Raw genomic sequence first — 24,429 nt, 5'->3', positions numbered from 1 at the left:
TGGCTGTATTGCTATAGCTGTATTGCTTTCAGCTTTAATGGGAATCTTTCCTGAAACAGAAATCTAATTCCATTTAGCTTAATAATATGCCCACTCAATCTTCCTTTCCAGAACCAGCTTGATCTTTAAACTTTCTGAGGGGAGACTGGCAGTGATTCCTCGTTGCAGGTGGGTATCTCATCAGATAAAGCAGGGTTAGGAAAGACTTACTCCAAGTCATTTTGATTGCCTTTTTTCATAGCAAAACTGTAGTAACTCTCTTATCTCTGAACGCAGTGGTGCTAAACCGTGGTGTCGGACCACAGGAGTTGGCATTTGTCTCCCACGTGTACCAGCCTGAAGTTCAGGAATGGGATGAGCCTGTATTCAGGTGCTGAACCGGGACTATTACTATTCATTCCAATGCTGCTCTTTTAATCCAGGCTCCCCCTGTGTGATTAATGGCCTTGGAAATAATCTATGGGAGCCTAAAGGGGGTTCTGGGAATATGACAACCCAGATGTAATTTCCATCTTTCCCACCACTAAACCCCAAATTTCTTCCTCTCTAGAGCCAAACAGCTGCTAACTTCCATGGGTGGCTGGGTGCAAGTGAGGCCTTCCCCTTGGTGTGTTCCAAGCAGAGAGAATTGTGAGGTTCTTTCTTTGAGTGGGCTGGGCAGGTCCTAGAGAATAATGCCAAAGGCTGTAAAGAATGGAGGGCAGTAAGTCCCGGGAAGACTCGGGCTAAATTCATCATAGGCCCAGTGTGACTGCACCGGGTTTTCCTACCCCTAAGAGGCCATGGAGGAGTTGAATGGGGACTGAGGCCTCTCCCCTTCAGTTGGGGCAGTGTGGGAAGTCTCCAGAGAGGGGCGTTTCCTGCAGGTGCCTAACGGAGTGCTGGCAGTTTCTACAATTCAGCCTGTGGGGACTGAGATTTCTCCACCTTCTGCCATCTGTTCGTGTCCCACAACTTGGGACATATAAACCACCATACCCTAAGGCCTAAAAAGCCCATGCAGAAAAATACCATACCATTTAAATAGGGCCGGGAGCCAGAGAGAGGATAATCAGGAAAAGAAAAACACATTCCCAGCAACATGAAGCTGGGAGAGGAGTGTCTGGGTGGGGGATGGGGGGGGAATAGGAGCTTGGATGAAAAAATGGCAACTGTTGGTGGAAAGAGAGGGAGAAATAAAGAAGATTCCAAAGGCCTACAGAAGGGAGAAGAGAAAGAAAAAGGAGTCTAAAGCTCTCATTTGATTGGAGTGAGGGAGCATCAGGAGGGAGCTGAAACATCTCTGTGGAGAAACAATGCATACTGGTGAGGATAATGGTATCCTGTTTTCAGAAAAAAACAAATAAATTGAAAAAGCTACATAAGAAGCAGTTAGGCTCCCAGGTCACGTCTCTTGCCTTACACAGGATGAGTGGCACTCTACTGCGTCCTGGCAGGAAACTCCTGGAAAGTTTGAGCCAGAGGGGTTCTGGGCTCAAGGACATCAGGCTCACTGAGGCAAGGGTACCACCCTGAAAATGGGAATTGGGAGGAGGATTAGTTACAGAAAGTTGGGATCCCTAGGCCCTGGTCTTCTTTCATGCCTCACCTCCCAGAATGGTAGTATCTATGCTTATCCCTCCCAGTACAGGAATTAGAGGTTTCCTCTTTGGGGACCTGACCAGCTCAGGAGAGAAGACCTAAAGATACTGACAGTTAGAACCCCTCAGTGAAGCAGACAGTGCTGGAGGGAAGCCCACCAATCAACAGATTCCACCCACATCATCTGAATTCTGTTTCAGTTAGTGCATCACTCTTAAATATGAGCAGACAACCAAGGATTACCAGACATGTAAGAAAATCTAACATGAAAGGCAGAAGCCAAAAAAATAATAAATGAAAAGAAATTTGGAAATAAAGAAAAAAGAAGGAAACTTAAAAGAGCTCTCAACATCTCCAGAGAGAAAAGAGAAGATATCATATTCAAAAAACAAAAGAAGTGGTTAAAAGGGAATACTGGGGGCTCCTGGGTGGCTCAGTCATTAAGTGTCTGCCTTCAGCTCAGGTCATGATTCCAGGGTCCTGGGATTGAGCCCCGCATCGGGCTCCCTGCTCCACAGGAAATCTGCTTCTCTTTCTGCCACTCCCCCTGCTTGTGTTCCTGCTCTCGCTATTTCTCTCTCTCTCAAATAAATAAATAAAATCTTTTTAAAAAAGGAATACTGAGAGAACAATTGAAAGAGGTCTTGGAGATTAAAAACAGGATAGCTGGAAGGAAAAATTCAAGAGCAGAGTTGAAAGAAGTGTTGTCAAATTTAACAAATAAAAATATAGAACCCCAGTTTAATTTGAATTTCAGATAAACAACAAATAAGTGTTTAGTGTAAATATGTCCCATGCAATACTTAGTCTGAAATTAACATTTACCTGGGTATCCTGTATTTTATCTAGTAGCCCTACCCGAAAGACAAAGTTGGTGAAATCTCCAAGAAAATATAACCAGAGAAAGAGCAGAAAATGGATAGATAGGTAAAGTGAGGGAGAGGGAGGACAAAATTCAAGGAATTGTTGAGGAACTCTAATTTTGAATGATAAGGAGTTCCAAAAAGGAGAACAGAGAAAACAGAGAAAATACATTATCAGAGAAATTTCCCACAACTGACTGAGAGAGTCTACCCAGATCCAAGTACAGAGGACAGAAAGTCCCTGACAAAGCACATCATTACAAACTTGCATAGCACCAATGACAAAACAGTGAAAGAATGAGCCATATACAGAGGATCAGGAATGAGAACGGCAAAATTTTTCTGTGGAAAACAGTGGAACAATGCCTTCTGAATTCTCAGAGAAAACTGATTTTCAGTCTAGAATTCTATACCCAGCTAAACAGACCATCAAATCTGGAGGCCGAATAAAAATTTTCCTAGAACCTTCAAGATCTTAAAAAACTTAACTTCCAAGTACCCTTGCTTAGAAAGCTATTGGAGCATGTGCTCCATCAAAATGTGAGAGTTAACCAAGAAACAAGATAAGGGCCCCAGGAGAGAGAGGCAGGAAATCCCTGAGATGATGAAAAAGGGGGACTTCAGGATGACAGCTCTACAACATACTTAGAGAATGATCAGGCCTCATTGGAGCAGGACAGAAGGCTCCAGATGGGCTATTTGAAAAAGATAAATTTTATAGAATATCTGATGTTTGGAAGTATTGAGATGAGATTTTAATTCTGTCAGAGTTTGAGTGTGAATTAATAATTTAGAAATGAAAATTAAAGTGAGAAACTTATTAACTCTAGAAAAAAACAAGAGTTGTGCAAGAAGGAAATTTAATTATAGTTCATTTCATAACTTAGTTGGGAATATTATTTACATAGTCATAATAGAAATAAATGCAATATTAATCAAAAAATTATAACTATATGGTATGGAGAAGAGTGTGCTTGTATGTGTGAGCATGCCTGTGGGCAGATGTGTGTGTGTATGTATGTATGTGTAGAGTTTGTGAGGGTAAAGAAGCCAAATCCTATAATATAGTAGTCAGGAGTCTCTACATGATAATCAAAAACTGAAATAACAAGAAATAGCTGTAGAAGCATGCCATTTAGAAATAGAAAAGCAAATACCAGAAGGAACATATATAAAAGTTGTAAGTGGTGTTTTCTAGATAGTGGGAATTGAGAGGTGGTAGGGGCAAAGGTGTGGACTACTATTTTGTATTATAAGTGTTATATAACTATTTGGCTCTTTAAAACTATTGACCTTCATAAAAATAAAGGTAAAGTTTTAAAAACGTGACAAATTTTATTTTACCTAGAATCTAGTAATACATTCAAATAACAGCATTCTTGACCATGCAGGATTTATTCTAGGAATTTAATATCAGAAATTCAATACCAGAATTCTAGGAGTCAATATCAGAAAAACCTATCACCACAATATATGAACAAACTGAATTTTTTCACATGATCCTATCAATAAAAATCATTTTGATAAAATTTAGCAGACATGCCTCAAAAGTTGCTAAGAAAATTAGAAGTAAAAAATGATAGAGTTTATAAAAATGATAAGGTATATTAAAGACTACAAAGATGAAAGAAATATCCTAAATGGCAAAAAGAAAATGAGAGGAGATTGTTCTTGAGCATAGCAGCTCCCAAATCATAAAGAACCTCTTCTCCTGTGAGGTTAAGACATTTAATCTATATCTGTAGATTAAATGTCTTCATTTAATCTGTAGCCTTCAAAACATGAAGGACCCCCTGCATTAGAAGCACTTGTTTTAGGGTCCCCAGAGTCTACATTTTGAACAAGAGCCCCAGGTAGTTCTGTTTTGGATTAACTTTGGGAACAGCAGCTTAGGCCAAACAGAAGGTACCAGAGTGTTCAAGCTGAGAAGCAACTGAATGGAAGTTTCAAAGACCTCCTTCTTCCTCTTTCTGCCCCAGCCCACCCATCCCAGTGTCATTACACTAGAGGACAAATAGGGTTGTCCCTCCAAGTCAGCCACCCCATTTCCTATGCAAAAGTTGGGTCATGTTGCCATTCAGTGCCAGAAAAGTTTCTGGAAGTGGCCTTGGTTCCTGGAGCGTCCCCGCTTTATCTGATTGTCAGCAAATAGCAGGATAACATCTTCCTGGGATGGGGTGAGAATTAAGGGCTGAGTCTTGTCCGCAAATCTGAAGCTGGCCTGTCTTGGTTTCAAAGGTTTTGTTAGTTGGTTTTTTGGGTTTTTTGGGTTTTTTTTAATTCCATAATAACAAAACTTGAAATAGTCCTCAGAACGGTCAGTGCTGGAGGAAGTAACCAGGGCAGGAGATGTCCTCTGGGTAGCCCTCAGAGTTTGGCTGGAGCCATTTTGATTCAGAATTTGGTGACATCAGTCCAGGGAGCAGACAGGCTGGCTTTCGAGGCCTGGAGAGCCCCAGCCCTAGGGAGCCACGGGCATCTCAGGAAATGGAAATAACAGTGACAAGAACAAACCACCTGAGAAGATGGTTCCATGGAGTGCAAAGGAAGTGACTGGAGTGACCCCATGAAGCCTTCTCCACCTGCGAGACCTTCTGAACAGGAGCTCTGGGTCGAGGTTCTGGGTCCGACATGCAGCAGAATTACCTGGAGGGCCTGTGAAACACCAACCACTGAGCCCTGTCCCAGAGTTTCCCATTGAGTAGATCTGGGTGCAGCTGAGGATTCAGCATTTCTAACCTATTCCTGGTGCAGCTGCAGCTGCTTGGGGGACACTCTGAGAACGACTGGACTGTGGTCCATAAGGGAAGTCTGCTCAGCAACATCTTTTTTGCTGGGGGCAATGGCCTTATGACTCTCCAGAAGGAGAAAAGCTAGGGATGCGGGTGGGATGTATGTGGGGCCACACTTCTTGAGGCCTTCAGGGCTGTAATTAAACACTCTTCTTGAGGCCAGGCAAGAGACTTGGGCCTAGTCAGCCAGATAACCATTGCACCTGTTTACATTCATCAAACCACAAGAATCTGATGAGTGACTGTTATCGTTAGAGCTACCATTTATTAAGTGCTATCTGTATGCCAGGCACTTCATAGACATTCCAACCTCATGGCAGCCCTCTGACTCCCTCCAGACCTTGCCAGGCATATCCCCTCCCGGGGACTTGGCACTGGCTGGACCCTTGGCCTAGAATGTGCACCCCCATCCCCACCCCAAGCTCTCCTCTCCTCTCAGGTTTCACACAAATACCATCTTATCAAAACAGCCTTCCCCAGCCACCCCCCTAGAATCTCCACCCCCACCCTAGCCCCCAAACTTCCATTCTCACCTTCAGGCTTTGCTTTCTCTCTTGAGCACTTACCACTAAAATTCTATATATTTTGTTTTGTTTTGTTTATTATCTGCTTCTCTCATTAGCATGGAAATACAGGGCAGGGCTTAAGTCACTATTGTTTCCTTAGAGTCTAGAACTGTCTGGTACATAGTTAACAGTCCATACTTAGTGGTAAAATGAACAAATGAAACCTTCAGAGAGCCAAGCCTTACTTTGCAGGGATGTGCAGAATTTGGTAACATAATGATTAGAGTCTATCAACTAAGAAAGTATTCACATCCGGGGTGCCTGGGTGGCTCAGTTGGTTAAGCATCTGACTTCGGCTCAGGTCATGATCTTGGGGTCCTGGGATGAAGCCCCGCATTGGGCTCCCCACTCCATGGGGAGTCCTCTTGTCCCCCTCCCTCCCACTCGTGCTCTCTCTCTCTCTCAAATAAATAAAATTCACTTCTGGCTTATTTAATTGGAGCTGAAATGTGAGGGAAGAAACCAAATAGAAATTAAAACAAAGAGAAGATGGGAACTAGGGGCTGGGGGGAGGGAGTAGGCGGTGGCACCTCTCACTTCGGCCCTGGGGGTAGTTGTCCCCCAAGCCTCCTGGCAACAGTGTCTCTAAGTGGGTGGGTGCGTCACCTGGACTCTTCTGGGGGCAGAAAACAACTACTACAGTCAGCAAGCATGGTTGCTGGGAAGCAGGGTTTCTGAAATGGTAAGGAAGGGTTCGTTAAAAAGTAGCTTTCGGGGCACCTGGGTGACTCAGTCAATTAGGTGTCTGCCTGGGATTCGGTCTCCTGTCTCTCCCTCTCTCTTTCCCTCTCCCTCTCTCTCTCAAATAAATAAAATCTTAAAAAAAAAAAAGGGGGGGCGCCTGGGTGGCTCAGTTGGTTAAGCGACTGCCTTCGGCTCTGGTCATGATCCTGGAGTCCCGGGATCGAGTCCCGCATCGGGCTCCCTGCTCAGCGGGGAGTCTGCTTCTCCCTCTGACCCTCTTCCCTCTCGTGCTGTCTCTCATTCTCTCTCTCAAATAAATAAAATCTTAAAAAAAAAAAAAAGGGGGCGCCTGGGTGGCTCAGTTGGTTGGGCGACTGCCTTCGGCTCAGGTCGTGATCCTGGAGTCCCCGGATCGAGTCCCGCATTGGGCTCCCTGCTCAGCGGGGAGTCTGCTTCTCCCTCTGACCCTCCTCCCTCTCATGCTCTCTGTCTCTCATTCTCTCTCTCGCAAATAAATAAAATCTAAAAAAAAAAAAAAGGGCGCCTGGGTGGCTCAGTTGGTTAAGCGACTACCTTCGGTTCAGGTCGTGATCCTGGAGTCCCCGGATCGAGTCCCGCATCGGGCTCCCTGCTCAGCGGGGGGCCTGCTTCTCCCTCTGACCCTCCTGCCTCTCATGCTCTCTCTCTCTCTCATTCTCTCTCTCGCAAATAAAAAAAAAAAAAGAAAAGAAAAAAAAGAAAAGAAAAAAAGAGTAGCTTTCATGTAGCCCAAACCAGCTGACACTAGAGGGAACCAGAAGGAGGTTGTCACCCAGGAGTAGGGGCACGGTGGCACCAAAGATACGGGGCCAAAGAGAAGCTGGCCACAAGCCAGCAAGCAGACACCCTCCTGAGGCAAAAGGAAGAAACTTGGCCTGATTTAACTGTATCAACAGACTCCGTTTTATTGGAAACCCTGCCTGACGGGCGCCTGGGTGGCTCAGTGGTTAAGCGTCTGCCTTCGGCTCAGGTCCTGATCCCGGGGTCCTGGGATCGAGTCCCATATTGGGCTTCTTAGCGGGGAGCCTGCTTCTCCCTCTGCCTGCTGCTCCCTCTGCTTGTGCTCTCTCTCTCTCTGACAAATAAATGAATAAAATCTTAAAAAAAAAAAAAAAAGAAAAGAAAAGAAACCCTGTCTGATAGAGTCGACGCCACACGAAAAATATGAAACATTTCCTCTCTTGGCACCTGTTTCTAACGGACAGGCTGCAGTGTTGATGATTGTGCAGCAATATATAAATCCAGTCCATGAATGAACTCCAGGGAGAGGCCACACGCCCTGGCCAGAGGGACTTGTCTCATATGTGAACATAAAAGAAGCAAGCGCCGGAACGGTTGAGTTCACAGCACTGCACACACAGGCAGGTGCTTCGGTCACACTTCGTAGCACATCAGCAGCCCAGTGAAGAAAGACGAAACGGAATATAAAATCATCTTGAAGCCAATAAACTGGCTTCGCCCACCGGGATCAAGTGACCAACAGCTAGCTTCAGTTCAAGTCCATAAACAGTAATGGTAGAAGTCAGCTTAGAGTGGAAAATCCTCCTCTCAACGAAAGCTGAAGTGCGGTCATCATGACTGGGTCCCCACCACTAAGAGCCCCCTAATTTCCAGTAGGTGATTTGGCAAACCGTACTTCCCATCTCCATCAGGAACGGGCTGAGGACCTGCTGTGGGCGCAGGCGTGACTACACTCGCAACACTAGGTTGCAGTAAGCGGAGTGCAGTCAAAGCGGGTAGCAGTCAGGCTACGGGCTTGGTCTAGGGTCCCGGGACTGTTCGTAGAGGTTGTTTAATAAAGGGCCCCAAGATCAAATACGTGTGGGATATATCAGGGTAAGCAGTGGTTAACCTTTATTCTTGTGTAGGCTCATATGCACTGGGAATCTAGGAGAGGACCTCAGGATAGAGTGTTTCTCCAGTATTTGACCGTAAGTAGCCTTTTTTCAAAGAACCCACATCAGAAAAATCTGCTCTAAGCCCATTTGTGTCTCTGCACCTATGGTGGAGAAGAAGATTATGGGCTAAGTGTGACTGTTTATAAGCAGATTTTGTTAGATCAGTAGGGAAAGACTTGGTCGCCACTGGATTAGCGAGTTCTTGAAATGGCTATTAAACCTCTTCTAGCGTCTAAACCGGGCTGTGACAGTGACCTGCCCAGGATGCCTCCCTCCAGCCGGGAGGATTCGAGGTTTCCTTTACTGGAGATGCTCTCACACTGCACAGCTTCGAACGAGACCTGCCATCGGAGTCAGGTGCTTTTTTAAGAAAGTGCTGTTTGCAGCTTACTGAATTGATTTTATTCATCTCCCAAAGGTGGCAATTTGCAGTTTGAAAAATACTAAGTTCTATCTAAACTGAAGCAGATTAAAATTCTTATGCCTCTTCCCTCAAAGAATTCTGTGCTCATGGTCTCCTGTGGCAAAAGGGGAGTTGGAGAAGACTTGGGACCAGGTTTTTCCTTCAGGAACCGTGGTACCTAACACCTTCTTCACGCACTCCAAGCTCTTGACTAGCCGCCGCCCCTTCCCCGCCCCCCCCCCCCTTACGGAAAAGAACAGGGAAAGGCGGGATTAAAACTGTTTTTAAAACAGTGCTTTCAAATTTTAAATGCGATTCATATTTTCATCTTGTTCTGTAAACAATCCACAGCTATTCCCAATATTTGTTTTAATTGAGATCCCAGGTGAGCGCGCAGATAAGGGAACGGTAGGGATCCAGCTGCAGCATGTCGGGAGGCTCCCAGGTAATCCCGAGGTGGTGGCATCGCCCACACACGCTCTTTCTTCCCTTCGCCTCACATTTAGTGTCTTAATGTCACTCCATGACACCAAGCAGGACTTATCCTCTGAGGGACAGCGGGCCCAAAAAGTCCCCTGGTGCCCTGAGAAAAGTGAGAAAGATTATTGATTAAAAAAAATAAAAGATTCTTTCATACTTTCTACACATATCAGAAAAGCCCAAACCTCGGGGCGCCTGGGTGGCTCAGTCGCTAAGCGTCTGCCTTCAGCTCAGGTCATGGTCCCAGGGTCCTGGGATCGAGCCCCTCATCGGGCTCCCTGCTCGGCAGGGAGTCTGCTTCTCCCTCTCCCACTCCCCGTTTGTGTTCCCTCTCTCGCTGTATCTCTCTCTGTCAAATAAATAAAATCTTAAAAAAAAAAAAAGAATGATAGCTTTAAGGGGCGCCTGGGTGCCTCAGTTGGTTAAGAGTCTGCCTTCGGCTCAGGTCATGATCCTGGGGTCCTGGGATCTAGCCCCACATCGGGCTCCCTGCTCAGGGGGGAGTCTGCTTCTCCCTCTCCCTCTGCCTCCCCCCCATACTCTCTCTCTCCTCTCTCAAATAAATAAATAAAATCTTAAAAAAAAAGAAGATCTTAAAAAAAAAAAAGAGAAGCACAAGCCTCAAGGTCTTACCCCTGGCCCCCTGGGTGTGGTTCTTGAGGTCACCGAACACCTCTTCCCGACCCTTCAGCGCGCCCAGTGTGCTTCCAACGTTTTTTCTTTTAAACTAACAATTGAACGTGATATTTTGCAAAGCACTGTGGTTTTTCAAGCTTTAATATCAAGGGGTCTGGAAAATATTTGTATACTCACTTTCCCTTTCTCCTCCTCTTTCTTCCCTTTTTGATTCACTTGATTTTTATATATTTATTTTTTTCTGAGCATTTTGGCTGTGGAGTCGCCCCATTATTGTCCCTTGGAGTAATATCTTAAGCATAAAATACAATCTCGTTGTTTGGAAAATTAAAAGAAAAATAGAAGTGCTGGTAATGGGGCTTGAGGAGCTGTAGGAGAGGAGCGAGGTGGCAGCGGGGGCAGGGAGGGACCGTAGTTCGGTCAGAAGGGCAAATGATTCACTGTAACTTCAAGGCTGGAAAAAAAGTGGATTTTACCGTGCTAACTCAATTTAACTGTTCAAACGATTATTGCGCCCCTGGTGTTCACAAAAACATATGAAAGGAAGGGAAACAGACTCATACAGACTTCAAGAGTTTTCAGAAACCATTATCCGCACCAAATCTGTTTTGAGTTTGCCAACATGATGAATCCTAACCTACCAATGTTACAGTCTGCAGAAACAAGCCAGCTTGGGGGCACCTGGGTGGCTCAGATGGTTAAGCGTCTGCCTTCCGCTCAGGTCATGATCTCAGGGTCCTGGGATCGACTCCCGCATCGGGCTCCCTGCTCCTCGGGAGCCTGCTTCTCCCTCTGCCTCTCTCTCTCTCTCTCTCTCTCTGTCATGAATAAATAAATAAAATCTTTAAAAAAAAAAAAAAGAAACAAGCCAGCTTGGCGGTCAGGAGGGATCTCTGCCGCTGAGCCACTGTGGGACCTTGGGCAAGTCACTTCACTGGTCCAAGTCTCCTCTTATAAATAGGGATTATTCATAATTGGGCTTATCATTCAGGCTTGTCAGGATTTAAGGAACTAACGTGTGGTAAGCACTTACTAAAATGTGTGTCATATGGGGAATGCTCAATACATTTTATTATGAAACTCTACATGAATAGAGTTAGCTCAAGTAAACCAGGGTTCAGTCTTTGGCAGAGTTCCAGGAAAGCCATGTAAGAGAAGTCCTGTAGACCTTTTCCTCCATATGCCAAGCACAGCAGATTTCAGTGGCAAGCGATGTGCCCTTCAGGGGGCATTTTCAATGCCTGGAGATATTTTTGGTTGTCATACTGAGGTGTGTGTGTGTGTGAGATGCTATGGGCCAATATGTGGTGGAAGGCAGGGATGCTCCTTAAGATTTACATTGCACAGAGCAGCCCCCACAACCAAGAAATATCTGGCCCCAAATGCCAACTGTGCCAACGTGTAAAAAAACACAACAAAAATGGACCTAGCACAGCCCCTTTCACATCGTAGGTCCAGAGGCTATACCTTCCTTCATAGCTCTAAAAAGAGTTGTATTAATCTGTATGTGAACAGGTTTGTGACTTTTATTTTTGGTCGCCTGACTTTCAGAAGCTTGTTTGGAGATGAGACGGTGAATGACAAGAGTGTTCCAAAGTTGGCTATTTTTATATATTTTTTATTTTTTAAGTAGGCTCCACACCCAATGTGGGGATCAAACTCACGATCCTGAGATCCATAAAAAGAGTTGTCAATGGAGTCTTAAGAGAACAAAAGAGGGGCGCCTGGGTGGCTCAGTTGGTTTAAGCGACTGCCTTCGGCTCAGGTCATGATCCTGGAGTCCCTGGATCGAGTCCCGCATCGGGCTCCCTGCTCGGTAGGGAGTCTGCTTCTCCCTCTGACCCTCCCCCCTCTCATGCTCTCTCTCTCTCATTCTCTCTCTCAAATAAATAAATAAAATCTTTAAAAAAAAAAAAAAGAGAGAATAAAAGAAAAGTCTCTGTTCCCTAAGGGTCCAGTCCATTGGAAAAGAGTTTGGGGCAGAATAGGAAATGCAGTTAATGCTGGAGACAGAGGCCTGGTATTTATTCACCACTGTTCCTGGCTTTCAGTGTCGAGGTGAATTTGTGGGAGCCCAGAGGCCCACGGGGAGAGTTAGACAAATGAGAGCATAGACTCACTTTGAAGAATTTACTTTGGTGGCAAAAGAAAATATTGATGTTAACCTACGTCTTGAGATTAAAGCACAGATATGCTGAGTCCAAGGGGACTATCTTGATTGATAATTCATTACACCTATTTAAAAGTAAATATAAATCAGATTGGATCCTTCCAGGAAGGCTTTTTTTTGATTCAAACAAATATACTAAATTGTGGGGGATTCTCCCAAATTTGCACAAATCAGATCTAAAGACTTTCTAGGTTGTTGTTGACAATAGCCCCCAAGGAGAAAGTGTACCTTTATGTCTTGACAATACCCTACCTTCAATTTGTGATCAAAACATAAAAAGACAAAGCAGAGAAATGGGCTGAGAAGTGAGCTGCCATCATGTGATATCACGGACTGTCAGGTGTGACCGTCTTCCCCGTTCTCTCCCAAAGAGCAAGTTCAACGGACAGTGGACCATTCTGTCCTTATGAGATGCAAACCTATGTGCTTCTGAGCCACTCCTTGCACATGTCTAGCAGAGAGAGAGGGCCAGGCAGCAACAGAACCTCTAGGGTGGGGGCACTTGGGTGGCTCAGTTGGTTGAGTGTCTGACTCTTGGTTTTGGCTCAGGTCGTGATCTCAGGGTCATGATCTCAGAGTCGTGAGATCGAGTCCTGCAACAGGCTCTGCGCTCAGCAGGGAGTCTGCTTCTCTCCCTCTCCCTCTGCCCCTTTCCCTGCTCACATTCGTGTGCTCTCTCCCAAGCGAATAAATAAATCTTTAAAATAAAATAAAATAAATACAAAAGAACCTCTAGAGTGCAGGTTGGCAGGCCTGGCAGGTCCAGCAGCCCTTTGGCATTTGCCTGAGTTGTGCAGGGTCCAGTCGCAGGGCTAGTAAAGGGGAGTTGGAAGGATGGCGTCCTTGACTGGAAAGCAGAGTTGGAAAAACCACTGCAAAATGGCACATGACCTTCGCACATTAAACTTGGAAGGTCAGTGTACCACTTGAACTGCCATTCTGGCTCATTCCTTTTTATGAAATCCTCTTGAAATTTTCTCACATTTAAATTTCCGTTGGAGCTTAACCAAGAATCCAAGTTCTCCAATAGCAATTTAGAGTGGAAAACATTTCCGAGGGATACAGAAATTGAATAGGCCTCTTGGTTTTGTGAGGGGGGGGTGGCCACGTAAGGGGCACGCTGACCTTGCCACTTTATGAGCAGAAGGCAGGTGTGAGCTTACAAATTAATGTTCCAGAATGTCCACGGGAAGTGAATAAAGAGGACCCTGCTGTCCCATTTGAATGCCGTGCCATTGTTAGCTGTGCCAGAAAGTCTAATTATCTGGTCACCTTTGTTGCAAGAATGGGAGTTCAAGGGATCTTCGGAATATTGATAGAAATAGATTCAATAAAATAGTGTAAGACCAGAATGCTCCTCAGAGCCCTGAAATGTTTGGTCATAGAAGGAAACATCTGCAAGCAAATGACTTTATGATAAGCATTATATTTGAAGAGTTCCCTAACTGACCATGATATAATAGCGACCTCTACAAAACACTTCGCTCTGGAGAGGCTCTAATGGACCCTGGAGATCTGTGTGGTCAGAAAGACGTCTCCTCGATGCCCACGTGAGTGAAAAGGGCAGCATGGAATAATGCATGCTGGTACAAGACCACTGGACCAGGAGCCCGGAAACCAGGCCAGCTTCTTACTTCCTGCCCTTGGGATCTCAGACATTCTCCAATCCCTTAGAGTTCAGCCCCATCAGTACAATGAGGATGGATGCTGGCATCGGCTGTGTACCCTCCTGGGCTGTGAACATTTGAGAAAGCTTCATAAATTGTTTACTAAATAACCAGTGTCTTACTGTTCTTGTCAAAAGGTAATGAGAGTTAGAATCCAATTGTATCTTATTAAGGAAATATGTTTATAACCAAATTACTTCCTGAGAACTTCATGTTTCCTGGCATGGTCTTTCATTTCTCTCCTAATATAAAATTGTCAGGAAACCTATGTTTCACTGAGGAGAAAATTTGCAAAGCCAATAAATATATTTTAAAATGTCTTATTTTATGGCCATGTCCTTTGGTCATCTAGATGTGGTCTTTTAGAGGGGGCTTTAGCCAGAGATCTTTTCATTACAGAGGGCAGACACCCATCCAGGTTAGTTCAAATAAGAGAACGCTTGTTGCAAAAACAAAAACAAAAAAGAGCTGCCCCTCTCGTGTGCATTCAAATCAAAGCGGAATCACCCCTTGTGCAACTGGGTTTGGGAACCCTCCAAAATCAAAGTGGTACTTTTTCTGGTTTTCGATGGCTTCCTGGCTTATTTTTCCCTTATACACACCACAAACCCACATATCACAAAACTGGCCCAGCCAGTATCCCCGAGTCTATAGGACTGTGTTGGCCTCATACCATGTACTACAGTTTCTGTGTCTCTTAGTCTAATGTCTTTCCTTCTTGCTTCCTCTTGCCTGGAATGTAGGTACAATGCTCTTCTCTGCACATCAGCTTCCTTTTCAGCATTTAAATCTCCGAGTGCATGTCCCCCAAGCTAGAAAATGACAAGCAAATTTGGAAGCATGCCTTTACAAAACCACCTCTGGGCAAGTTATTTAACCTCTGTGTCTCAGTTTCCTCATCTGTAAAATGGGGACAAATTATTGCCAACCATAGAGCCTGGTCCTTGATGCTCAACATTAGCCATTATCATGATTAATTTTCAGGAGAAGTGAATTTATAAAACCAACCAAGAGCAGGCATAGGACTATATGATCTAAACACTATATCAAGTTCTAAAATAAGGTGACTTAAACACTGCCTTGAGTTTGTCAGGTAAGTTTCCAGAGCACATGACTTGACCTAGGTCTTAAAAGGAAGTGACTGAAATAAATGACTTGGTGAAGAGAGATGTTTTGGTTTTCAGTGACTGTAACAAACCACCCCAAGACTTAGTGGTTTAAACAACAACAATTATTTATTTACTCATAATTCTGCAATTCGGGCAGGGCTTGGCAGAAACGGCCCATCTCTGCTCCACATGGCTCCACATGGCTGGACCATCCAAGATGGCCTCCTTGTTTATATGCCTGGCACATCAGCTGGGGCTCGCCGGGCATCCCCTTTCCATGTGGCCTCTTCATGTGGCTAACCTGGGGTTCCTCTCATCATGATGGGCTCAAAGTGGTCAGACTCTTTACAGTGTGGCCAGCTTCCCCAAAATGCAAAAGCAGAAGCTTCTAGACCTTCTTAGTACCTGGGCTCGCAAGTCCCAGAATGTCATTTCCACCATATTGTATCAGTCCCAGCGGTCACAGGACCAGCCTAGCATCAAGGGGAGGGGATTTAAAAGGGCCTGAATATCAGGAAGCTTGCTTCCCTGGGGCCACAGATGAAAGAGACTGACAACAAGTTCAGCATTCAAAGGTTCAAACCAGGAAGTAACAGAACAGGCCCTCTACCCAACAAGGATCCCTGGAGGCTGTCATCTTTGGGGCGATTTGAGTAATCTCTTCCTTCCAGCGCCGGGTCAAATCCACTGAACTCACATCAGGCTTTCAAACTGGCAGGCACACTGGCAGAACCCACCAGTGACAAAGACTCCGGGTCAGACCTCTAATAAGTTTATTTCCATGGTCATTCTTCATCACTTACCATTAGCATTTTTTCCTCTCAATTTTTCCATCTATTTCTCTGCTTCCGAAAGCAGTAAAACCTTTAATTTTCTGTGGGCTGATTATTTTCCATGTGGGTAGATCTGGACATTTTCCCAAAGAACCAGCTTTTGGTTTGGTTGACCCTGGGTATTGTTTGGGGATCTGCTTTCTGTCCCCACAGTTGGGGGTGGGGTGGGGTCACTACGGGGCAAGTCTGAGATTAGTGTAGGGCGGACTGCAGAGGCCTTTACTGTGGTTGCTCAGGTGGGGCTGGCAATCTATGCGTCAGTGTCTCCCTCTCCTGCCCCAGAACCGGAGAGCTCAGGCCTGCCTTCTGGATTCCTTTCCTCTCTAGGGGGCCAGTGGAGCCCGTGAACAGCAAGGCTTTGTGCCACAGAGGAGGCGTCAGCATCTGTAGGGAGCTGGGGCCTGCCCTGAGGTTACAGCTGAGACAAGGTCAGAGCCCCTTCCATTCACAGAGGTTGCCTCTTCCTTAGCCCCCATCTGCCACCGCCTCTGCCTCTGCCTCTTCATCCTGCACTTGCCACCATCTCTCCGGAGATTAGACCCCCTCCTTCCTTCATTCTTCTCTCCAGCGTTCTCCATGGTACCTTCAGAATGTGAGACTTTTAAGAGATGTACACAGCTTCACTAGAAAGCAGCATTAGCCTCCGGGTTCATTAATTAAGACATCACGCTGAACTAGAGTGTTAACTCATTCTTGGCTCAGCCCTCAGGGCTTGGCACAGAACACGGCGCAGAGCAGGAGCTCAAGCCCCAGGTGCTGAATGATGCATGAATATCACCCTGCAAGGAATCACACCCAGCTTGGAATTTTCTATTTTGTTTCCTAAGTTTGTCCCTTTGGATTCTTCTCCCATCACAGACTGTACCAAGGGAAAACAAGAGATGAGTTTCTTAGAAACAGCTTGTGTCAACAGTCAGTCTCCCTCCTGCCCCCTCCTCTGCACAAAGTGGTGAGGCTGTAAACAGCTTTCATCAGAAAACTGGCACTTGGAAGACAGAAACCAATTAGGGAGCTGCGGAATGACTCAGGAGAGTATTACCAGAGAACCGGGCGGGAGAACACACACGTATCGGACACGAACCTTTAAGATGTAACCTTTTGGAAGACAGCATTGATTGTAAATAGCCAGGCTCTAAGTTTAATCATTCAGCAGTTACTGAACTTCTCTAGATATGTCTTCTTGTGCTGTGTAAGATTGCTGAACTAAGGGGATTTATCAAGGGGAGAGGCTGGATCCTTCTTCAGGGAAATGCTTTATGTGATATTTTTTCGCCTTGTATATTAATCTGCTTGGGCTGCCATAACAAAATACCACAGACTGAGTTGCTTAAACAACAGAAATGTCTTTCCTCACAGTGCTGGAGGCTGGAGGTCTCAGATCAAGGGGCTGGCAGGGGTGGGTCCTTCTGTGGCATCTCTCCCCGGTTTACAGATGGCTGCCCTCTGGCTGTGTCCTCACATGGTCGCCCCTCTGTGTGTGCTCGCCTGGTATCTCTCCCTTTTTATAAGGACACCAGTTATATTGGATTAGGGCTCACCCACATGATGGCATTTAACCTTAATTAGATGACAATGTCACCAAAGTCGGATTCTAAGGTAGAACATAGGAACTCGGGGGGGGGGGGACCCAGTTCAGTCCACAGCACCTTGTTTGCTTGTGGAGGTGAAGGGTAGTGGAAGATGCCACCCTAAAATATACCATTTTGGCATGAGGATTCTTTTGAGTTAAGGGCACTTGGAAAACAGCATAGGCAAGAAGGGTGTGCTGACCTCTCTTTCTGAAAAATGCCCTCCCTATGCCAGGAGGTAAGAAATATTCTTATCACCAGAGATGGGGAGTCGAGGCTGAGAGAAATCTGTTCCAACAGACCTTGTTAAAATAACCCTCTGTCTTCCTTTAGTCTCTCCATGCATTTTAGTTACTTTTTCACAACTATTACTTTTCATTCAACCTAGTATATAAGCACTTAGGCCTAATTGCTTTTGGGTCTTCATTTTCCTGTGAAGGCTGCTAGGTACATGTGAAAATATTAAATTGCATGCTTTTCTCCTGTTACTCTGCCTCCTATTGACTTAATACTCAGGCCCAGCCAGAGACTGTAAGAGGGCAGAGGAAAAATTTTGCTTCCCCTACAGAGGTTTGCTAAATACTTTGTGTTGGATGAATAACGACATCCTTTCTCCCCCTCACCTACTCTTTCTGCCAGTTCCTAGGATGATTGAAATGGGACTAGGCTCTACCCGGGTAAGGGGACTGTGTGGGGAACTCCAAGAGACATGGTGTGACTATGGATGGCATTCCAAGGGTCCTTGGCCCTCCCTGCTTTGCCTCTGTCTCCCTTGAGATCACTTGACTCTTCCCTTGTTCTGCCTGTTAGAGTAAAAGAAATGAGATTTCATTGATGGGGGTGGGCGGTGGCTGGGGAACGGTGCAAGAACGCAATGACTGAATGACTAACAGTCTTTCCGCAAGTCCTGTAGGCTTACTTCTGGGGAACCCCCATGGGAGGTTGCGTTACAGTATTTTCGTTTGCGTGTAGGACAAGCAATTGGCTTGCTAACTACAGTTTCTCCACAAGTCTTGGAATGCATACCCTTTCTAGTCTTTTGTCTTGAGAGGTGCCGTGTAGTATTAGAAGCCAGAGCCATGAGCCCAGGAGAGGCTGAAGCGGGTTGTCATGTGATGCTGCCCACTTAGTGCCGTGGCCTCGCTGCTCAGGAGTTCTTCCCAGGATGACCTCCAGCAGAAAGGCCCCTCTTCCCAACATGCAGAAGCCGGAAGACAGGCTTTGCTCATCGATGCCACTGGGTTAGGATTTAATGAACTATGTGTGTCTCAGACGGGAGTGACTGGACGGGATGACTTTGGCCTAGCCCTGGAAGATAGAGTTTTGGTGGTGGTGCAATATGGTGGCTGTATATTTCACTTTCAGGCTACAGCTAGACTTTCTCGTTTTTCAAAAGGAAGACATTTCCTGATAGTTTAAAAACTGATCAATCTCAGCTGACCAATATGTTTGATTTGATATGCTGTTGTTTTTACTTTCTTTCTGCATGAGAATGGAAAATGGAATCAGAGAGAAATGATACAGTTTTTGCCTTTACTTTCATGTTAAGAACTACTAAAATAATTTATTTCAGAATCATTTTGTCTCTAATAAACACTGTGATGACTGAGTCTTACGGTTCCTTTTCAGGCCACCTAAATACCTTTCTTTTCCAATAATAACAAATAGAATTATTTATACAGTTGGAGCAATTTTTTAATATTGAATGTACAAATTTATCAGGATTTACTTACTGAGATATTTCTCTTGTGTTTTTGAGAACCGTGGAGGTTTTTCATGGAAAAGGACACATTCAGAAATGTCAGGGGAGTATGTGTATGATTTTCAACCAAAAACTTAACTTTTATAAAGGGCAATTTTGATTAAGTCTTTAAAAAATAATCTTGACTAAAAATAAGAAAAAGCCTAAATAATGGTTAGAAAAAATAGAGAATAAATTTACAAACTGCTCCTTAACTCACTTTAACTTATATTTTATATATTTAATTCTACAAAAACTCACCAAACTTACCTTGCAGAGGTGTGCAAAATTCATTCTTGTTACTACAGTTTTTGAGTTTTTTACCTAACTTTTTCAACAGAGAATTTTTTCCTTCCTTTATCTTAATTTCCCAAAGTCTACTGGAAAAGTAACAATGATAAAACTATGTGTTTTTAAAGTTGTTTTCTAGTCCAGAGCATTTCTAATTAGACTCTGCAAAACCAGTTTTGATTTTATGTAAATAAGTAAATAGGTTTATTAATGGATCAGGGACTTCATGCAAATGATATACCTTTAAACAGGATGCAGAATAAAAGACCAAAATACACTAATATGCCCAAAAGCTTCTGTTGACACGCAGTTTTTAGAGAATGGTGGGTTCATCCCTATTGTGAGAACAGTCTCTGAGAACAAACCAGAACCTCCATCCTGTATGCTTAGACTTAGTTCCTTAAAATCATCTTTATTTCTGGCTTCCTCGGCTCCTGTCTTAAGATTCAGAGTAAATGCAGTAAGTCCTATGTAATCTAGCTTCGGTGTAAGCAAACTTGACTGCCCTGAACTATTGATGAGAAATGTCAGTAACTCCTAGAAAAGCATTGTAAGTTTTAAGTAATAACGTATGAAGTGGCAGGGCATGCTAAATGTCCTTTACAACAATTCTGGTCAACTTCCGTGAAGATTAAAAAGTATTTATACATTTCAACTGATAATGTGAAATTATGGTTGACTGCAGCTTTTATTTATTCATTTCTTTATTAAAAACAAAACAAAACAAACAAACAACTGCTTACCTTCAGAACAACTATAAGGAATGTTCCCTGAGACCCAAAGTCCATTCCTAGCTAATTCCACGCACATTCTGTTTCACATTTTGGGTGACACATTCTTCTTAACACTGAACATTCATCTGTGTCAACACTTGAGACAGAAATTGAAATATTTTCAACAAATATAAATTCAAATTCCACCAACTGAGTTCCAGTTAAATGTGCCAATTAAGCAATTATGTTTACTATCACTCCTGCTGGAGATAACTTTTAAATGACAGTAAAGCATTTTTAAAATGCACAAAAACAAAGAGAAGGACAGGAAAAAAAATGAGCTGGCAGTATTCGAACTAAATGATTTAGGGCAGGGTTTTTCAACCTCAGTGCTGTTGACATTGGGGGCCAGACAATATTTTGTTGTGGGGAGCTGTTCCTGTGCATTGGAGGATATTTAGCAGCGCCCCTGGCCTCTACCCACTAGATTCCAGGAGTGTCTCCTCCCCAGTGTGATGACCAAAAATGTTTCCACTTATTGTCACATGCCCACTGGGAACAAAGTTGCCCCTGTTGACAACCACTGATTTAGGGAATGAGAAATCTGAAGTATCTCTAGGGAAAGTCCAAAAGCAGGCTTACTCTGGCCAGAGAACACCCAAAAGGCTCAGGACCTAGAGGTAGCAGGCAGAAAACAGGATTGGCTGACCATCTGTGTAAGAGGTAGATTAGCCGATCTATATCCCTTCTGCTAGAGATTCCTTCTTTGAAGAGGCTGAGTCTGGGAAACTCCAGGCTCAGAGACATCAGGCACAGTTGAGGATGAAGGTTCCATACTGAACGTGGGTATTATGTGAAAATTTAATAAAGTCAGTGGAATTCTAGCCCCTTGCTCAACTCAGCTCAAAGAACACTGGCATCTAGGTATGTGTTTTCCAGGTAGGAGACTGGAGGGTTCATCTGATGAAAAACTAATCAAGCCACAAAAAGAAAAAAAAAAAATCTGTTGTTATTCAGATTTAGTGAACTGACCTGGCCAGACCACAGTAAACCCTAAACTCAACAGTCAGTTATCTCCCCGCAACCCCCACCCCCCATCGCTTCTAATCATGTTTGGTGATGTGCCTTGGTGAGGGCCTTGCTCACCTGAAACAGACAGCCAAGGAAGGCTAGGCATTTTAAGAAAACTTCTGGTGTGAAAGAAAAAAAAAAAGAGAAGAGAGAAGGAATTTAGAGAAAACAGAAATATTGTGGGGGGCACCTAAAAACGTCAAGAACATCATATATGAAGCTTCCCTTCCCAGATCTTGGATTCCAAATACCTATTCTCCACTGGGCTAGATGTGGAGCAACATCCCATGACCCAGAGATCATGACCTGAGCCAAAAAGAGTTGACAGCCCAATTGACTGAGCCACCCAGGTGCCCCTCAAGTCATTGACAGTCTTAAGAGTACAGGCCCTTTGCTGGGTGGGTTTCAGCTCAGATCATAACCTCAGGGCCATGAGATTGAGCCCCAGGTCAGGCTCTGCACTCAGCACAGAGTCTGCTTGAGATTCAAAGTTCCTCTCCCTCTGCCCCTCCCACTCATGCTCTCTGTCTCACTCTCTCTCTCTAAAATAAATAAATAAATCTTTAAAAAAAAAATTCAGTGTATGGTTCCATTAGGAGTCTGGACCTTAAAAGAAAAAGAGGGATCCTTTGGAGAGCTGACAACATTTATATGGGGTCTAGCAAAGATACCACATCTGGCAGAGTAGCTGTACTCAGGACTATTTCTTGTTTAAATAGTCCACTGTTTCCCTTAAAATTGTTTTTGTTTTTTTGCAAAAGACAGACTGGTGAATTAAATAGAAATATTATGAGGTCCACTTACTACCTTTGCATTCTTCTAAGTTTTTAAGAGTGGCACTAGTTTCTGCTAGACCCTCTGTGATGCAATATTGCTTTTGATTTACGATCTTGGGTGTGTGTGTGTGTGTGTGTGTGTGTAGGAGAGTGGCAGTTTCAGAGCTCTCCATTTGGCTGGCTCCTCTCTGGTAACTCTTATCCCACAGGCCAAGGGGGCAGCGTGGGGTTGTGTCAACGGCTGGGCATATGTACCCCAAGTATACGCTGAGAGACCAGGACATACTACAGATGGGTGTGCAGAGCCAGCAGAGGCCCTGTAAATCACAGCCAAGCCAGAACTCCATTTATTACCGGGACCCTCCTACATCCCCACAGGGGCCACCAAGCACAAACTGAAAGTACAGGGCCCCTTGTTCAAAAAAGTATTAAGAATTTGAAAAGGGCACCATCTGGGCATTAAACCAGGAATTCAACCACAGTTAGAATCTTTGAATGTGAGATCCTGTGAGACTGCACAGGTCCCACACACATCTGTGACATTGGCCTTGGCCCTACTCTAACAGGGTACCATGATGCTATTCCCAGGCTCTGGGTCGGACAGTCCTCATCATGTTTGGATCTTCCCCTTTCCTCAGTGTAGATTTATCCAAGTAAATGGCCCTGGATCCTCTGGGGAAGGACCAGAAAATCATTACTGTGAATACTTGTGTCTTTCTGGCCACCTAGCCTCTTTCAGTTGATGGGTTCTGGGTCCCAAAACTAGCTAGGTTCTGGAAAATGGGCAGGACATCCTGACTTTTCACTAGGATGACTGCCTTCACCCTCCATCCTTGATTTCTTTTGTTTGTATGGGTTAACTAGTCTCTTTGTGGGGGTGGGGGGGTGCTGCTCATGTGTTTGCCCCTAGGAACACTGTATTTATGAACCATCTCCATGCCTCTGTGTAGGTCAGACCACTTCACTGCTGCCCCAAACCTACCGTTCAGTACAATAATTGCATCCACCTGACTTATGGTTAAGTGCTACCAACTGGCCTCTTGTGGGGGTGGGGGGTTGGAGGGATAACGGAGGAAAGGGGGGGTTGTCCCATCATTCTCATTTCTGTCATTGAGCCCAGGTGTGTGAAGACAGAGCTTCAGCCCTGGTCCACAGAGGAGAGTCAGCACTGAACTCTTGGAGCTGTTGGTGCCCCTCTCCCCAGCACATTCCATATTGCTTTGGTGAATCACGTGGCCTCTGGACCGTCCCATGGAGCACAGTCCTCGAGGCCTTAGGTAGTATATCCACCCTTGCATGCCCACATTTCTGAGCCGTTTACCTCTCCTACCATCTACCAGGGTAATCCTGGCATTTCACCCTCACTTAATGGGGATCATTGCTTCTTCCTTGCTCATTGGGACCATCCTAACAGCATGCCCGCACCAACGCCTGGGGTTCTTGTCAGAGTGTCAAGTCCTACATTCTAGGACAGCGCTCCAAATAAGCACTTCTTCTCCAAAGGACCGTAGTGCCCGTTTGGGTTCAGCGCCTCTGAGTCCTGGCCCATGGCTTCTGTCCTAGCTCCTGCCACTTTCCGTGGGCTAGGTCCCGCAGCTCCGGTGGGGTGCACTGCTTTCCTCCTCGGCCCAGGGACCTTACGACTTACGTCTAGTTATTGGCCTAGGGGTCAGGCAAAAAGGTTGGGGCAGATCGGAGGGGGCACATACTGTTTCCTAGGGGAATGGCCTTCTTGGGTTGTCTTGCCCATGAGAGGGAGGAGAGGACCAGTTCTGCAGGCGCCTCCATCCAGATGTCCCCATCCAACTATCAGGCTCCTCTTCTCTTTCAGCCGGAGCCCTGACCTTGGCGTAGCCCACCTCCCTAGAGTAATAGCTTAACTTTTTGGAGCTCTGCGACCCTTGTGATTAAATCCTGAGCCTCCTCTTCAGCTTTCTCGGTGTCTCTGCTGCAGGAGAAAAGAGATTCTTTATATGCCACCAAGGAGGCCTTTGGCTTTCACACTTCTATACTTTTTAAAGTCCATCAGTCACTCTTCATCTTTCATTATCTTTTTCCAGACCAATCACTGAGTTTAGGAATAGCCACCATTATTGTCCTTTTAGTTGCCGTTTTCCCCATATTGCTCAAATGTCTGATAGAGCGCAGCAGCTAGGGCCTTGGCCACCACCAGTGAGTTTCGCACCTGCATTGTTCCCTCGTGCTGTGTGTGCTCCCCCTTCTGCCAACCCAATGGCAGGTGATCCAGCTCCCCAATCTCATCTTAGCATCTGCTTTCTCAGATGGTTCCTGGTATCAACCGTCACAGGTTGGGTTCCTTGGAAGGCGAGTACTAGGGAGTACTCTTGGGATCAACACCTGTGGGAAGGAAGAAAAGGAAGGAAGCAGGATGGCACAGAGGGAGAATCGGCCATGATGGAGACCTCAGCTGACCCCACAGGGAGCTCGAAAGCCAAGCTGGCCCTCGAGAATTTTCCCAAGTTTCAGGAAGGGCCTTTTACCACCATGTTGAACAGTCACTGAATGGCAGCTACTCTGGGAAGGGGTC

General features: G+C 45.1%; 1 protein-coding gene across 1 annotated transcript in view; it reads right to left on the bottom strand.

The window, feature by feature from the left end:
* Positions 1-20,070: 20,070 nt before the first annotated feature.
* QRSL1 (glutaminyl-tRNA amidotransferase subunit QRSL1) overlaps positions 20,071-24,429 on the bottom strand; it is a 53,132-nt gene continuing 48,773 nt past the window's right edge. Inside the window, exon 11 of the mRNA XM_064597930.1 lies at positions 20,071-24,239. Coding sequence (XP_064454000.1) covers positions 24,214-24,239 — 26 coding nt within the window. The 3' untranslated portion in view covers positions 20,071-24,213. The remainder of the gene's footprint in view (positions 24,240-24,429) is intronic.

The sequence above is a fragment of the Mirounga angustirostris genome, unplaced genomic scaffold (genome assembly GCF_029215605.1).
Source record: "Mirounga angustirostris isolate CCGP_5_RB_7025 unplaced genomic scaffold, mMirAng1.0.hap1 SCAF_8, whole genome shotgun sequence".
In the NCBI taxonomy this organism is placed as follows: domain Eukaryota; kingdom Metazoa; phylum Chordata; class Mammalia; order Carnivora; family Phocidae; genus Mirounga; species Mirounga angustirostris.
Note: the sequence above shows the minus strand (reverse complement) of the source record. Positions and strands in the feature narration are given on the sequence as shown.